Raw genomic sequence first — 17,490 nt, 5'->3', positions numbered from 1 at the left:
CGGAGGCTACAGGTGTGTACAGAAGGGCCGATGGGAGAAGCAGGGCCACAGAAGACCTTAGGGAAAAGGGAGTCATGATTTGTACTCTGCCTAGAGTGGGCGGGGTGGGGATGGTGAGAGCTGCAGGGGGCGTTCGTGGAGCGCTTGGTAAATGCGGGGCGCTCTCAGGTATTTTCCGTATCTTCTGTGTGGGAGCGTGCTCACACAGTAATATCAGCCCCGTGAAGGATGCGCTTTGACTTCTCATCTTCTGAATGAGGGAGCAGGTTCAGCAGCAGGCAGGTGCTCGGCTGCCTGGCTGTCAGGCTTCATCCTCAAGACGGTAAGCCACATATGGGGACCCTGATCTCCTTTTGTCCCAATTCTGTGAGTCTTTGTGAACCTGTGGCGGTCCCTACCTGTTACTGTCATGGGATTAGAAATGGGCATAGAGAATACATTGATGGGCTGCGTGAGCTGGGGGCTGCATCTCCCTGTGCCGTTGATTCACGGACTCCAAATGGAAGCCCGCAAGGCTTTATCGTCCGGGAAAGAAATGCAGTTCCAGCCCTCACGGACTTTGGGTCTGTGGTTGTCCCTGGCTGCTCCTCACTTACTTTTCTCCACAGTCCGTCCCTAGGCTCTGAGGAGGGATGGTGCTGGCCTGTTTCAGACTGTCTTGCTTCATCCATGGGTCAGCTTCAGTCCTTGGCTTCTGGCCTTTCCACAAAGCCAGTTCTAGGTGATCCCAGTGCGGGAAGGAACAGAATCTGCCCCCAGGTAAAACTGCAGCAGGTGGCTCCGAGAGGTGCAGACAGTGGTCCCCACTCAGGAGATGAGCCCTGGCCCTGCTATGTCCCCATGCATCCCCGGGCAGGTCACTTCCCCTTGCTGGGCTCAGCCTTCCCACCTTGAAAATGGGCATGGTAATGGCTTTGTCAGGTGCACAATGTGGCAAGGGAGGAGGGCAGAGGACTCAAACCCAAGAAGCTGCGCCATCCTTTCTGCACTCCTTGCTTAGCTTAGGGGACGGGGTGTGGAGAGTGCTGGAAGCCCAGGCCCCCAGTCTCAATCCCTCACATTGCAGCTCCAATCTGTTTTCCTCAGATCTTCTCGGGGAAGTAGGCGAGGAGGTCGGTGTGGTCCAAGATGACCTTGGAGGTAGGTGAGGAGGGTGGCCTGAGGAGCTGGAACTTCATTGGAAGGGAAGAAGAGAAGACTAGAAGGAACTGTGTGAGCAAGGGTGTAAGTTACACAGCCCGGTGGGTGTATCTGCCTCTGTGGGCTTCTGCATTTAACTTCGCAGGTGGACGTGGATGGGGTCGGAGTCTGTGTCTGATGTATGGAGTGATGTGTCTGCTCGGTGTTCTGGGGCGTGGACATGTCTGTATGCATTTGTCTGTGTGCACATTTTTGCCTCTAGTTCTGAGTTGCTGTAAAAGGGGAAATCTCTCTCTTTGAAGAGCAAGTCAAGAGAAAAAGCTCTCAGATAAAAGGCAAAAGTTCAATTTTTTCCTGTGGATTTAAAGGCTTTAAAGAAAGCCTTTTCCTTGGGGCTTTGGTTTCCCCAGTTCCATCAGAGCTTCTAAGCCCCTCTACATAGTTACATTTAGTGAATTCTCAAAGGGTCCTCTCTTCTGCCTGTGATATCACCACCTTCTCTAAACCAGAATCCTTCTGGGGCGTGTGGGTGGCGTGGTCAGTTGGTCGTCTGACTTGGTTTCAGCTCAGGTCTTGATCTCAGGGTCATGGGAGTGAGCCCCGGGTCAGGCTCCACACTGAGCGCAGAGTCTGCTTGAGACTCTCTCTCCCTCTCCCTCTGCCCTGCCCACTCGTGCTCTCTCTCCCTAAAATAAATATATCTTTAAGTATAAAACCAGAATCCTTTTAGCAGAAGGCCCTATTTTCTTCTGCCCAGTACCTTACTTTGGAGAAGAAGAGCAAGACCTCAAAGCCTGGGGGTCCTTGCAGCAGGTTACATTCAGTGAATTCCTGAGGGCTGCTCAGATTTGGGCTAGTCTGAGTGCTCCCACCCCAGTAAATAAACATGTAACCCCCCAACACCCGGTACTTGCTTTGTGAGTCATAGATTAATCCAGGTGAGAGATGAACGGGAGGGGAAGCCTGGGGCACGTGAGTCACCCCTACCCTACTCAGCCTGCTTGCCCCTCCCTCTGCTGCAAAGAGAGAGGAGGGGTTGTGGGGGGAACGAGACTCTTAGACTGCCAACGGCACTAATGGGGACCGGGGTGTTCCAAACCCACAGGGAGACTCATTTCCCTTTCCTACTTCAGCTTCCGAGAGCAGGATGGGGAGGATAGTTTTTCTGGTTTGCATGAGGCCTAAAGAGGTGTAGGAACTTGTCCAGGGTCACACAAGGGGCTAAGGGTGGAAACCCAGAGAATCTGGGCATCCTGGCTCCAGGCCTTACTGCTGAGCCTGGGCTTTCCTGGAGCCAAGGGCTGAGGTGAGGAGGAATAAAGGAATGGAGAGCTGAGTTCCAGATCTGGGCAATGGGGCAGAGAGGAGTGCAAAGCCTGGCCCCGTCCCCTGTTCTGGGCCACCTGCCAGCCTTGCTGCTCTCTGCCCACCCAGGGCAGTTGAACGAAGCTGTTATCAGCAAGACCTAGAGGAGCAGAGCCAAGGATAGGGGAGGGGTGGGAGTGTGCACAGTCTAGTCCACTTTAGCTCAAGCCTGAGTCTCCTCTGTCCCCCTAGCCAACAATATGGTATTATAATCAATGAACTTGCCAAGAGACTAGAACTTAATTATTCCAACCACTTAAAAAAGGACAATTATGTGATGGAGGTCTAATTATTGCTACAATGGCAATCATATGGCATAGAGAGATATGGCATCTTGGCCTTTCTCTTATCTGCCCCCACAAAATCTGCACCCCCATCTCCCAACCCATGGGGTCTCCCTGGAGTCCGGTTCCCACTGATCCCAGGTCTAGTGATCCTCAGGAAGTCATACCTGCAGTCTGACTGCAGAACCTCCTGGTGTAGCCTGTCCCGTCCTTTAGATCCTTCCCCCTGTGATGCCTCTTCCCCGGGGCAGGCAGCTGGTGGCTGCTCTGTAATTAGCACCCAGACTGGGCTGGGATGAGGGGAGAGAATACTGGGCCTCACACATGCCCATGGCCTTTCTGGAACACCAGATGCAGAGCCTCCTTCGACCACCTGTCTCCCATCCGGCCCCCTTCAGACCACAGGCCTCTCAGAGAGCAGTTGTTCTGGGCCCCATCTCAGGTTCAAGTTCCTGTCTTCCCAATTCTTGCCTCCAATTTTAGCTTCTTGCCGACTTGCCCTGTTCACTCTCGCCCCTAAATCCCCAATTCAAACCCTCCTCGCTCCCTATAGGTACTGCCCTGCATCTGGCCTCTTTCCCTCCTCCGTGGCTTCCTTCCAGGCCTCCTGGCCTCAGCCTCTCCCCTCCAACACATCCTCCACTTCGCAGCTGGAAGGATCCTTCCAATGCCTTCCATTAATTGACAAATGGAGACCATACCACTTCCCTGCTTAAAACCCTCAGGTCTCCCATTAGCTTCTGTTCTTAGCAGTGGAACATTTGTCAATTATTGTCCTGTTTAGAACCCTGATATAACATGGTTAAAATATTGTGGTTGAAGCAGGAGGTGGGGCCAGGGCTCTGCCTCCTTGGCGTCCCTCTCCCCATTTCCAGCTGCAGCAGTCGTTGCGAGAGCTTCCTCAGAGCCCTGGGGTTTAAAGAAGCACGGCTTCAATATCTCTGGATCCTCGATAAGGTCCAGGCCTTAGTACAGAACCCAAGGCCCTTCCTGTGCCACCAGTGTCCCTCCCTGGCTTTCTAAACCCCTGGCAGGCTCTCACCTGGAAGACCCTCCCTAAAATCCCCAGCCAAATGTTTCCTCCTCCAGGAAGCCCTCTGGTTGCCTCAGCCCCCCAAGAGCTCCACGCTCCTTTTGTGGCTACAGGGGCCAGGCAAGTGCCAGGCCCTAATTCAGGCCGCCCCCCCCCCCCCCGGAAGCCTGTGAGCTTTTCTTTCTCCTCAACCTCTTGTCCTGACCCCTCAACCTCTGAGGCAACCATCCTGGTTCCAGAAGCTTTCCTGCTAGTGAAGAAGGAGATAGGAAAAGAGAAAACCCAGGGGCTACAAGGATCTGATCCCTGAGGTGTGAACCTGAGCCTTCTAGACACCCTAGGCCTGTTTGCAGGGATAGCCTGGTCTGTGTCAGCTCCATGTCACTAACTCCCCTCCCCCTAGGCTGGCATGGAGCAGGCCCAAACGGCCGGCCAGGTAGTCTCCAGACTCCTCAACAGATCCTCATCCTCTATCTCTGGCTTTTGTAAACACTGGACCCAGACCCACAGCCAGGCCCAGGCAGGGACACACACAGATACGCACACATAGGCCCTGATGGATACCCACATGCATGCACGGACCCCACGGTTGTCCACGTGTCCATGCAGACCTCCGTGGATATACACACACACACAGCCAAGAACACACATGGATGCGTATGCATATTCACATAGGAGGACATGTGGCTCTGATTAAGGAGTCAGCTTCTAGAATGAGCCTTTCTTTCCTATGTTGATTACATAATACAGTTTTTAAAGCCTGAAGCACCCACAGTCTTGTTTGGTTCTTACAGTGGCTCTGGGTTGGGGGATGGGAGGACTTCATCTGAAACTTCCAGGTGACTGATGAAGAAACTGACACTGAGGGCTGGGAGAAGAGAGCTGTGTAGGTCACCTGACTGGTCAGTGGCCAAGCCAGACTTGGAGCTGAGATTCTGGGTCTGTGAGAGCCTCTGCCCCATTAGCCTAGACTTTGTGACTCTGGGCCCTTCCTCAGCAAGGAGTCTAGGCCACTGCCTCATCCCTCTGCCTCCTGTAGGACTCTCTGCTGTACCCAAAGGGTACAGCACCCAGAAGGTGAACCCAGAATCCCCAGGATATGGGTCTAAAGGTAGATTTTTCTCAGGGTCCAGCTGGACATCTGGCTGGAGGTGCCAAGGGGGTAGTTTGTGTTTATGGGCTCTCTGCCATCTTATCTGGAGACAGGGGGTGACTGTTGGTGCAGTAGGAGGAGAGGCTCGCCCGCCCCCCAGTCTGGGGATGCTCATAATAGGATGATTAATCTCTGCTCTCCACTCCCAGTTCAAGTCCAGAGCCAGCCCCCAACTTTTGAGGCCTAGGAGCAGGAACAATGTCCAGCAGTGGCCTAAGAGTGAGACACATTCTAGAAAGGGAGCTCAAGTGTGGAGAGACTTAGTGGGTTCCTGTGCCCTGGCTCCCTGCTCCTCCTGTGCCTCGGACCTGAGGCTCCCTGGCCTCTCTGCCCTTTTCTACCTCTCCTCCTCATCCCCATGGGGTTTGAGCCTCCCAACTCAACACTTAGTGGCTGAGACCTTAGCAGGTGACTTCTTTCCAAACCTCAGTTTTGTCATCTATGAAAGGGGGGGGGGATACAGTCACTTTTGGGGGTTGTTTTGCAAATGGGAGGAAGCGCTTTCTAAACTTAAAAATGTCTGTATGTCTGCTTTGGTCTGCCACTCCCCCCATCCCGCTCCAATGCTCTGGAGGAGATTAGGGGGTTTGAAGAGGCCGCGGGGACTGTAGCATGATTTGTTCTCTTATGTCTACACTCTTCTCTACGCCACTTGCTGACAGCAAGAACCATGTATCTTCTGATGGTTCAGGCTGCTCCTATTGAAGCAAAAAAAAGAGTCTGGGGGTCAGGCAATGAAGGGGGCAGAGAGGTGCCACCACCTCTCTGCCCCCTTACAGGGCCCCAGCCAGCCCCTCTGGTCCAGCAGGCTGGGACCTGCATCTTTAGCCCTTCCCTTGCCTGGGAACTCACTCCCCCAGCTCTGACCCCAAGGAGTCACAGCCTCCCCCACATCCACCCCCGGGGTGGATAGGCTGTCAAGGCCCCTTCCTGGGCTCAGCCCGCCTGCCCAGGTGAGACATAGACCTTGCTCAAGATGCCCTGGGAGGAGGTGGTGCCTCCTCATCTGCATCCTCCCGGACCTCCCAGGTGGGCTGGCTTCTAGCCTGCACTTGGCACTGGTTTTCCTTTCCAAAGCACAGGAGGGAGCTCAGAGGGCTATAGGTAAGCTATGTGACTCAGAGCCGGGCCCTACCAAGCTTCCATCACTTCTCTGTGAAGCCATGCTTCTTCCTATCTTTTGCCCCAGAGGGCGCCATTGACATTGAACTACAATGAGAAGAGTTGTACAGTGAGGTCCTGCTTCAGCCCCCAAACTCAGGACAGCCTGGCACTTCTGGACAAAATCCCCAGGCCCTGACCCCTCTTAATCCCACATGAGGGCTGGCAGGAATAAGGGGCCGTTGGAAGGCATTGCATTCTTCTCCCTCTTCCAGGCCCACTCAGAAGCACCAAGCCCTACCCATACCGTATCTCCTCAGCTCTGACCCAAACCCATCCCAGTGTGCATGTGTACGTACATGTATGAACAAGTGTGTGCACACAAGTTATAGATAGGAATGAGTTTGGTGGGAGTATCTGGTGCAGCACATGTGAACACCTCTAAGCTGAGTGCAAACACGGGTGTCTAGGGCCTTGCGTGTGCCTGCTGCTGGCAAAGCTGCCACTGTCTTTCTCCTGCACTCTGGTTTCCAGGCCAGGCCAGGATGGGCCTCGGTGAGGACGGGGTGCTGTGGGCACTTACTTTCTTCCAGGGTTGAGGAGCCCCTTGCCAGTCCCTGTGCAGCCCCAGCTGAGAAGCTGAGAAGCACATCATGTGACGGGGAGGAGAAAGGGCAGCACGGTAGAGGGTGTGTCCCCATTTCCACAGTCTGCGCTCCGGCCTCAGGAGTCTAGGGTTGTGTCTTGAGCCACAGACTGGCGGTGGGGCTGTGGGTAGGTTATGGCCCCCTGATTCACCATGGGGCCTCCCAGCCCGTGGCGGCCCGGGGAGTGGGGGCGCTTCTCCCTGGGCAAAGAGCCATGGAAGATCTCTTGTGTGGGTTACATATATGTTTGAGCCCATGGCCAGGCTCTCATGTGAATGGGATCCCATGAGCATGTGAACAGAGCTCAGTGTTTATAGGTGTGTGTGCGTGTGCATGTGCAAGTGTGTAATTTTACCCAAAATGTGTTGCTAAACCCCATCTCTCTGGGTATGAGTCATCTCTGGAGCCCTCATTTCTGACAGCCACTCCTCAAGGGCTAAGCCCCCAGGGCCCTTAGACCACCTGGTTGAAGCACCTCTGGAAAATGTGGTCTCCTCTGGCAGTGCTGCCATCTTGACTGGGGTGAGGTCAGATTTGCTCCCCGTCCTGTGGAAGTAGGGCCCAGGCCACCACACCTCAGTTTCCCAATTATTAAATGCAATATGGGGAGCAACGTTGCCTCACGCGCCCCCTCAGATGGGGCCGACAACCCTCACAGTTTAGCCAACTTAACTTCTTAAAGGGTCAAACTCTCCCCTGGCTGGGGATCAGCGAGAGTGGGGGAAGAGAGGGTTAAAAACAGCTGGGACTCACCCTGCTGGCAAGCATGTGGCATGTGGCATGTCCGGACAACTGCAGCTCGGCCTCTGGAGCCATGTGCAAAACACGCGCAGGTACACGTGTGGCAAACTGAGTTAGGCCAGCCGGGTTCAACAGGCATATGCACAGCCCCGAGAAATGTCCAAGCGCGATCTGGTACATAGGACAGACGTCATGTGCGGACACAGCTGAGGACAGAGCTGGTCAGGGCATGTAACATGGGACATGTACTCAGCGCAAGGAACACGGCCCATGAACGCTCAGCATGTGTTCTGTGAGCCCACCCAGGGCCGGACTATGAGAGGGTCTCTTCTCCCTCGGGGCCCACAGCCTCCTCCCTCCAGCCCCCTGACGGAGGACCTGCTGGGTCCAGCCATCCAGTAGAGCTGGGTGGGGCCAGTGCTTTCCTCTCTGACCTGCCTCTCTCGCCCGCACCGTCGTGTGGATGACCGAGGAGGTCGCTGGTGGCGGCTTCATTCTCCCCAGCCACGGTCCCGCACCTGCCTGTACCCCACGCAATCCCCTCTCAGACCCGCGCGATCCCCTCGGCCCCCAACACGCCTCCTCCCCTAAGTGCCCTCCCGGAGCGAACGTCACCCCTAAAGCTCCTCACACGCACCGCCGCCGCCCCCTCCCTTCCCGCGCAGCATCCCCCAGCCCAGCGTCCCCACCGGCCTCCCCAGGCAAAGCGGTGGGGGGCGGCCGCCCATACGTCGGGCGGGGCTGCGGGGCGGGCGGGGCGCGTGCCTCCGGCTCCTATAAAGGGCGCCACCCGGCGCTCGGGGCCACCGCTGCCGCCCCGCCGCGTTCGCAGCCCCAGCCCGCCTCGGACGCGCCGCCGCTGCAGCCATGGGTCGACAGAAGGAGCTGGTGTCCCGCTGCGGCGAGATGCTCCACATCCGCCACCTGCTGCTTCGCCAGGCTCTGGCTGAGTGCCTGGGGACCCTCATCCTCGTGGTGAGTGGAGGGACCCGGAGAAGCCCTTCTCTCTCCAGGCCCCCGCGCTCCGCGGCCCCTCTGTTCACACTGGAGGGGCTCTTTTTCAAGGCTGGCGCGCCCTCTCTCCCCGCTCTGCTCCTGGCTGGGGATCATCAAAGATCACCTTGACCCATTCCAGGGTGGTCTTTCCCCTAGCTCCCATCCCTGACAGCTCTGACTCGTGCCAGAGGGCAGCCCTTACTCCACTGACAGCTCTGATGGGTCACCCTCTCACCAGGGCCGCAGCCCACAGGCGGGGGCAGTGGTCACCCCCGCGGACTGAGACCTCCAGGGTCTTCTCCTGGCTCTCAGCTCCCCAGGTGCCCCGAGTCCCCGCTCTGGGAGGCAGTGGAGGCTTTGGCAAATGGGCCCCTATTAGATTATTTGGGTCCTGGATATCTGCTCCCTAATGAATAATTAAGCTTCAGAAAGTCCAAAAGTTCCCGTGATGTGAGGACAGTTCGCCACGGGTGGGGGCAGAGGGCGGAGGCCACACAGGTGCAAACAGCAGAGCTGGAAGAAAGGAAGATCCTGAAGATAAGGAGGCTGTGGAAGGCAGCTGGGCCCCGGGGCACAGAGGACGTGGTGTCACTAAGTCACTCGTCTTGTGCTGAGTGGCCCCCAGACACTGTCAGTCACCCAGACAGATGCTATCATCCTCTGTGCCCAAGCACTCTGAGTTACTCCCCAGCCTCTAACTCAACCTCTGAGTTAGTTTGTGGGTTCTCAGAGTAGGCCACTTCCACTACCTGGGTCACTCCCCAGTCCGTTTACTCCCTGGTTACGAGTTTCGTCCCTAGGTTGTTCCTGGGTGACTTTGTTTGTATTTCTTGGGTTTGACAACCATTTTCAGTCTCCATTTCCTGTCCTACCTACTCTCTTATTTTCAGCCCCTCATGTGGTCACACCTGTTTTCTTCTGAGTTCAGTTGCTTCATTGTGGTGAATGGGTTATTCCGTCCCTGCGCCAGCCCTAGCTATAGGTAATGCAGACCAGCCAGCCCCCTGTGGACTAGGAAGCTCAACTAGAGGCAAGTAGGTAGAGCTGGGGTGGCCCAAATGGGTGGTGGTGGTAGAGCAGGCTCCGTGGCGAGAGAAGGTCTTAGACTCACCTTTGGCTTCTAGGAACAGCAGGGGAGAAGCCAGGTGGGGCACTTTATCCACAGCCCCTCACAAGACTAGTGACCCTACCCATCTTCCCCCTCCCTTCTCTCCCCAAGCCAAGAAGGGAAGAGGGGGGAAGAGAGGGGCAGGTGCTTTTCACCCTCCCGTCCCAGAGCCTTGTGTCCCTCACTCCCTATCTGATTGATGGTCCATGCCCCTGTCCACGAGCAGCCAGAACAGGGGAAGTTGTCTTCCACATTCACAGAAGGGCCTCCCTAACCCCTCTCCCGCCTCAGTCAGCCTCTCCCACAAAGGAGCAGTCAGTCAGGCCTTGCACTGAGCCGCAGGATCATTTGGCTTATCCTCAACCACAAAAGGAGGGTGTTAACTTCTGTGAAGGTGTTCAGGCTCAGGTGAGTGTAAGGCATCTGGTGTCAGTGAAAAGCAGACTCTCCAGGGTGGCCCGGAGAAGAGGGGCTAGGCCTGGGAGAGCCCCGAGTGGTGGGTGAGGGCTTGCCTGCGTACCTCTGTGCGCTGGGCACCCAGAGCCTATGGTGGCAGGATCACGGCTGGCCTTGGGGGGAGGGTGGCCCCTTTCTCTGGGGTGCCTAGCAAGGCAGGGAGTGGGGAGAGGAAGGGAAGGAAGAAGATTAGCCCCAAGGTGGCGGAACTGGCTCTGACAGCTTCTCCCTCCAAGGTCTCCTGGGATGAAGCCAGGTTTGGGCCTCAGGCAGGAAAAGAGCTGGGGCCACGGCCTGCCAAGCCGGGCAGAGTGCCCCGGACCCCCATGGGCCTACCCCCACCCCCCACATACTCACAGTCTCTGATCTTTGCTCTCACCTGCCTACACACCTTTGCCCTGCCATCACTGCCGCTGGCTTCCCCACCCTCTCTCAGTCCTTCTGAGGGATGATAATCAAAATGCTTAGCGACCCAGTACAACAGGACACTGACCCGTCCAAATGGACAAGGGCCCTTAGTACAAGTTTTGGGAGCTGCCCGCTGACTAGGGCTAACACTTTTAGTGATGGGGAGGTAGAAGAGGAAACCCAGCGCAGGGCCTGGAGTGAACAGCTTTAGGGAACACTCTGGAGGCTCAGGGCAATAGCTCTTTGTGTAGGGTACAGAAGCATTTTTACATTTAAATAAGAGGAACAGGATTTCTATACTTGCGGCACATCAGGGACCTTAGTCCTCTTGAATCCCCCCATCACCGGCAGAAACCTCAGAACCAATCTCCCCACTTCCAGTGCCCTGCTGCGGCTAGTGAGAGGGACCACTGAGATCATTGTCTTAAGGACCTCCACATCTGAGTAGGGAACCTGGACCCCTGAGGGCCGAGAGGTCAGGGTGGATGGAGAGAGGAGGCTCTGGGACAGGAACAGGGGCGGGGCAGGGGCTCTGACGTTCCAGATTCAGGAGAAGTGGACTCCGCCTAACTTCTGGCCTCCTCCCTATTTCTCTGTGCCCTGCGCCACCCCCACCCACCCCCCACCTTCGCCAAAGCTCTTCTTTGGGACAAGGAAGGAGGCAAGTACAGGTGGGGGATGAGTGAGAGCCTTCCCACTTTGTGGGCCGGGCCTGAAGGGCTGCTGGAGAAAGTGTGCTAGGTGAATGCTGCTCCCCTATACCGCACTCGTACTGAGATTCCAGAAAAATCAGAGAAGACGGTCCAGCCATCTTTTGGGCTCCCAGTTGTAGACTCTGCTTCCAGTCCCTTCCATAGGGCCCTGTTAAATTAAAGTTCAGGTGTTGTGGGTGAGAGGGCATGTCTGCTTATTCTGCGGGCTACAGTTGCCACAGGAGGGGTGTGGGTTGGATTCCCCTGGGAAGGGCTTCCCTGTCCTCCAGATGACGGCAGGTGGAGGTTGCTGGATTCACCCCTTCCCTCTGGAGTCACAGAGTTGCTGGGCCTCACTCTCCCTGCCTGGTTCTGTTTCTTGATACAGATGTTTGGCTGTGGCTCCGTGGCCCAGGTGGTGCTCAGCCGGGGCACCCACGGTGGTTTCCTCACCATCAACCTAGCCTTCGGCTTCGCTGTCACCCTGGGCATCCTTGTGGCTGGCCAGGTCTCTGGTAAGGCCTTGCTCTGCCCTCAGTCGTTACCCTCAAATGGCATTCCCACAAGGCGCCCAACTGGGGAATGGGGTGGCAAGGGACATTCCCAAGGGCAAGGCATAGCTGTGGCCTCAGCTTCTCTGAGCTTTGGAAGAGAAGAATGGAGAAAGAACTTGATACTTTGAACCTTCGACTCTCACCTTGGAATCCGATTATCAGAGTTGGCCTGTTACATAGTCCAACCCACCATCTGGTACAAGAAAACCCTTCTCTGCACCCGTGCTTACGAGGGCCAGAGAGGGGGAATATGAGGTTAGGGATCCTGGCCTTCCCACTGCGGCAAGCTACGGTGACTAAGAGGTCCCATCCCCCCTCTGCCCAGGGGCCCACCTGAACCCTGCTGTGACCTTTGCCATGTGTTTCTTGGCACGCGAGCCCTGGATCAAGCTGCCCATCTACACCTTGGCTCAGACGCTGGGAGCCTTCTTGGGTGCTGGGATTGTTTTTGGGCTGTATTATGGTGAGCATTCCCCACCCTGCCATCCTCCACTACCTCCCTCCCTCTGCTTGGGACCTGTTGGCACCAGGCCTTTTGATGACAGACAACTGGGGCCTGCCCAAGCCCCGGGCTCATGACTCACTCATTCACTCACGGGCCCAAGGTGGGGGGCACAAGGGGAAAGAAACAAGTTGGGCAACAATAGAGTCTCAGGCTATCCACCCCCCCACCCCCCCACCCCTGCCCGTCCACAGACTCCTGAGTAGTACAGCAGTGACGTACTCACCTGTGATCCCCCAGGAGGGTGGGCCCAGCCTGAGACTGGAAAGCGGGTCAACTTCTGCCCTCACCCACTCTGGGTCTGATCTGTCACCAGATGCAATCTGGGACTTTGCCAAGAATGAGCTCATAGTCTCGGGCCCCAACGGCACAGCAGGCATCTTTGCCACCTACCCCTCTGGACACTTGGACATGGTCAATGGATTCTTCGACCAGGTACAGGCCAGGGAACCACGAGGGGAACACAGGGAGGAGGACCAAGCTGCTCAGCTGCTTGTGGGTGGCTGGTGGACAGGACTCCTGATCTGTAGCAGGGTTTCTCAATGTGTGGGGACACCTACATCAGAATCATGGTGGCGGGCATCGGCATATTTAGCCAGGTCCCCAGGGGATCCTTTTTGCATGCTCACATTCTAGCACCACTGCTGGAAAGAGCTGAACTCGGGAAACGGTAAGACTGTAGGAGCCCGAGGACAGAGGAGGGACCAGAGGCTGGGATCGGAGCAGCTCCTCACCCTGTCCTCCCCACTCCCCAGTTCATTGGCACTGCCTCCCTCATCGTGTGTGTGCTGGCCATTGTTGACCCCTACAACAACCCTGTCCCCCGCGGCCTGGAGGCCTTCACCGTGGGCCTGGTGGTCCTGGTTATCGGCACCTCCATGGGTTTCAACTCCGGCTATGCTGTCAATCCCGCCCGGGACTTCGGTCCCCGCCTTTTCACCGCCATTGCTGGCTGGGGCTCTGAAGTCTTCACGTGAGTGCAGCCCCCCTCCCCCCGGCCTGCCCTAGCCTGATACCCCTCTGCTGCCCACCCGCCCCCGACCGCCTCTCTGTCTGTCCCCAGGACCGGCCGCCACTGGTGGTGGGTGCCCATCGTGTCTCCACTCCTGGGCTCCATTGCGGGTGTCTTCGTGTACCAGCTCATGATCGGCTGCCACCTGGAGCAGCCTCCACCCTCCACTGAGCAGGAGAATGTGAAGCTGGCCCATGTGAAGCACAAGGAGCAGATCTGAGTGGGCAGGGGCTACCTCCCCGCCCCTCCCTTGAGCATCCCCAGACCGTGCAGGGGCTGCTGCCTAGAAGCCTTCACGGGACCCTCCCAGACTTGAGAAGCTCCTTGTCAACTCCCACTCCAGTGGACAGCCCCCTTGGGGATTCTCCCCAGGACGCTCCCCAAATAGGCCCTTAGGACACTGTCTTTAAGCTGTGGTGGGACAGGGAGTAGGGCCAACATACCCTTTGTCTCCCAAAAGGAAAATGGGCAGTGGGCGTGTGAGTATGTGTGCACGTGTGTGTATGTATGTGTGCGCGTGTGTGGTTTCCAAGATACTCAGGGCAAGGGACCAAGTGGAAAGGATTCTAGCTGTTGGGGGGAGACCAGAGGAAGGGGAAGGTCCATCTGTGGTGTGTCCCATCTGCGAGTGAGGAAAGTGTGAAGAGTCTGCATGTTTCAGGGGGCTCCATATGGAGAAGGGTCCAGATATATGTGTTTCTGAGTATGTGTGTGTATGTGCCCTTTTTTCTAAGTAGGGAGCTTCTCTAGGCTTTGGGGGAGGAAGGGTGGGGACAAGGGGGTAGGGCGGGGAGGAGGAGGCCACAGCCCAGGTATGGAGCTCTGGTTGTATATAAGTAAGAACAGAGAACGTAGTTCTGTGATAATGTAGGCATGAGGGGTGGTGGGGTGAAGTCCAGGTCGTAAGTTTCATGCTTGCCTTTTTTTTTAAAATACAGCAGATGTTACAGTTTTAGGGATGGGGGTTGGGAGACTCTGCTTAAAATAGGGTCTTCAGTCCTTTAATCCTCCACTCAAAAAATGTACTCTTTTGCCTTTTATAAAAAAAATAATAAAATGTGTTCCTAAAACTGCCAGTTTGCTCTGCTTTTGTTCTGGGCTAGCTGAGGAGCTTCATGGTGTCCAGCCACAAATACCAGCAAGGGTGCCCCGCTGGCGTCTCCCCTGGCCAGGGTACCCTAGGGCTAGTAGCTGGGCGCCGCCGGGGGGCGGGCAGGGCAGGGCTCAGTGCCACAGATGGGCCAGAGGGCCTTTTCACCAAGCCTCTCGGCTTGAACTCAGTGGCCCCACACTTTCCCCAAGCTTCCATCCTCTTGCACAATGAGCGGCATCTCCTCCCTGACCCCTGCACCTACCCACCATCCCCGGAAGGCGGGCTTGAACCTGGCCTAGAGAAAAACGTTTTCTCGGGCAGAGCTGCCCAAAAGGGGGGACTACTATTCGCGAAGCAGGCCAGTCAGACGAGGGACCTGTACAGTCTTTTATAGCTTGCCGCCGTTTAGGGTCTATCACCTCCACCAGGCCTCGGCCACAGCCCCCTTAGCGGCCTCCCCGGCTCCGGGCTTGCCCCAGCCAGACTGTACAGCAATCAAAGGGATCTTTCTGACACCACTGTTGAAAGCGGGCTTCTTTCCATGGCTCTGCCCACTATCCAGACACAACCCCCAATCCTCTTGCATTCGGTGCCCCCAGGACCTGGCCCATGGTCCCTACCTATCCCCTCAATGGTCCATTGCCGCCAGACTCCTCTGTGCCCTTCTGTGCCTTCCTCCCTTTGAACCTTTGCTAGTCCTCACTCTCTGAAACCCTCCGGGTCTGCTCTACTGTCTCCTCTAGCAAGTCATCCTTGCTCCAACCCCACCCTCCCACCGCTTTCTAGTCAGTCATCTGAACTCAGGGAGCATGGCTACTACGTTCATCCCCGCCTCCCCCTCTGCTCAGTTCTTCAGTCTAACGCCTCTGCTGCCCGCAGGGCTGAGGTGGGACCACTGACACTGGTGTCCTGACTGTCCCCAGGGAGGCGAGGGGCTCGGCGCACCTGAGCCCAGGAAGCTCTGTCGGGAAATCATGTGCCCCTTCTCACCTTCTTCCCTACCTCCTTACCAGATCCTCTTCAAGTTTCACTGGGAATAAAAGGGAAGGCGGGCCCCAAGCTTAGCCCTCCTGCAGAGTTAACCCCATGGCAGCCAGAGGATCCCTGGGTCTGGCGGGAGAAATGTGGCTTTTAGAGATTAAGCTGGTGCTCCCCAGCCACTTCATAGATGAGGGGACCTGGCCCAGAGAGGGTGGGTGGCTACTGCAGGGCCACACAGCCAGGACTCTGGTGGAAGTGGTGATGGGAGAAGGCAGCTCCATCTGAGGTCTCCAACCCCTCGTTGTCCCCAGCTCCCAAGAGGTGTGTCTGGAATGTTGGAGAGACCTGAGCCAGAGGGAGTGTCCCCTTCCCAGGCCCTGGGGGGAGGAAGGGCCACCCTTGGGAGGGGAATGTGGTTTCAGAATTTCATTCCAGCCACACCAGTCCTGCCTCTGGGGCCCCTACCCTGCCATCCTGCCCGGCGTGCCCCATGCCTTCTCAAATCCTGCAGCCCATCCCTACCAGTCAGCCCCCCCGGGGGGTGGGAAGCCTTCTGGTACAGTGGTTCAAGAGTGGTCAAACCTGGATTCCAGGTCCAGCTTGGCTTTTCTCCACCTGTGTGACTTTGGGGTGGTCATTTTTCTTTCCCTGAACCTCAATTTCCTGTGAATTGGGAGATATTGAGAGGAGGAGGTAGTGGAAGATAATTCATGAAAAGGACTTAGCAGAGTGACCATCGGATACTAAATAGTCAATAAATGTCACCTTATGATTTTTCCTGCAGAATTGGGGAGGAGGGGGTGGAGGTGGCGGAGAGGTGCTGAAGGCTGTTTTTTAAAGGTCATTGAATTCAACATCCTCTTCCGCCTCAGATTCCTTCCACGGATTCTGAATTTCCTGAGAGGGGGGAGGAGGAATGGGGGTGATGGCTAGCTGTGCCCTGACTTGAGGAGGCTTTCCGACAGGGATCGAAGGGAAACACGAGAGGGTCACGTGCATAAGGGCAGAGGGGCTGGCAGCGCAGGGAACGTGTTAGATGGAGGGTCAGACCGCCAGAGAAAGGGTCAGGCCTGGCCAGGCCCGGGGCAGGGAGTCAGGGCAGGGGCCGGTAGGGACGCGAACCAAGCAGCAGTGAGCTACCCCTCCTGGCGCAGGAGGGAAGCTTCCCACCTCCCCAACTCATGTCCAGGCTCTGCCTCTCATTAGTAGTTCTAGCTGGTAACAGGTTCTAGAAAGAAATGTCTTATCTCCTTTAGGAAAGTATCTTAATCCACTTTCCAGGCTGGGCGTGGAGGGAGAATCGCCCTGTGGGAGGGTAGATAGATCCCACGCCTCGGCTCTGTCCTCCCCGTCGAGTCCTCTCCACAGCTCACTTTGGAGTCACCCATGTTTCTTTAAAGCTCTAACTTGTTTGGCTTGAAATCAGCCTCCCTGAAACCTGAGCTCAGTTCCTGTTTCCTGTTGTGCCTGCCTCTGTGTGTGCACACACGTGCAAGTGTGCATTTCTCGGTGTTTCTGGGTGGGGCTGGCTTTTAGTAGGTCTTACTAAGTCTCTGTGGCACTGTGACTCTGGCCAACCACATCTCTGCCCCTTTCTGTGTTTCTGTCACTGCCTGGCTCTTTGTGTCTGGATCTTTCTCTGTGTGCCATCTGGTGTACCTCAGCCCATCTCTGCGTGTACCTAGGAGTGACTCTCCTGCCAGCCCACTCCCGCTCGTCTTACCCCAGGGCATGCCTCCTCCTTAATTCCTGGTAATGAGCTCCCTCCTCCTTGCTAACTCTTTCCCCTTGATTTTGTTTGTCTGAAAACCTGGGTGGGGCTCCCCCTAGGCTTGGGGAAGCATGGGTGGGGTAGAGTTGGGCAGGGTGGGAAGGGGAGAGGAGGGATGACTCCACCCCAGACAGAGACCCCAGAGGCCAGAGGTGCCCCTGATCTCCCAAGGAAGGGTCTGTGGGGGTGCTAGCCTAGGCAAGGCTCTGCAAAGCCTCACTGGGAGGAGGGAGCCTGTTCTGGGGTGGGTCCCCGAACTGTGGGCCAGGGAATGCTGGCCGTGCAAAGGGAGGAGAGACTGAGGCACTGGGGCCCTCAGGGAGACTGAAGGGGGCTCACGCAAGAACACCTCTGAGTCCTAAGTGGGCAGCAGCTGGGGGTGGCCTCCTCAGGGACTCAGCGTCTCCCCGCCTGAGGCCTCAGCCTTTCGTGCCAGGTTTATCTGAGGTAAAG

The 17,490-nt window shown here is 56.6% G+C and overlaps 1 protein-coding gene across 2 annotated transcripts; it reads left to right on the top strand.

Annotated features, from left to right (window-relative positions):
• The first annotated feature begins 8,283 nt into the window (after nucleotides 1-8,283).
• Nucleotides 8,284-14,262, top strand: AQP3 (aquaporin 3 (Gill blood group)). 2 transcript variants are annotated; one of them, XM_021691262.1, is made up of 6 exons: nucleotides 8,284-8,439; nucleotides 11,513-11,639; nucleotides 12,004-12,141; nucleotides 12,497-12,615; nucleotides 12,936-13,153; nucleotides 13,244-14,262. In XM_021691262.1, the coding sequence occupies exons 1-6, from the start codon at nucleotides 8,332-8,334 to the stop codon at nucleotides 13,410-13,412; spliced, it is 879 nt and encodes a 292-aa protein (XP_021546937.1). In that variant the 5' UTR covers nucleotides 8,284-8,331; the 3' UTR covers nucleotides 13,413-14,262. The 2 variants fall into 2 exon arrangements, with proteins under 2 accessions (XP_021546937.1, XP_044776402.1); XM_044920467.1 differs by lacking the exon at nucleotides 12,936-13,153.
• Nucleotides 14,263-17,490: the final 3,228 nt, after the last annotated feature.

Source organism: Neomonachus schauinslandi, chromosome 13, assembly GCF_002201575.2.
Source record: "Neomonachus schauinslandi chromosome 13, ASM220157v2, whole genome shotgun sequence".
NCBI lineage: Eukaryota > Metazoa > Chordata > Mammalia > Carnivora > Phocidae > Neomonachus > Neomonachus schauinslandi.
The sequence above is the reverse complement of the archived record's forward strand: the minus strand, read 5'-3'. Positions and strand labels throughout refer to the sequence as shown.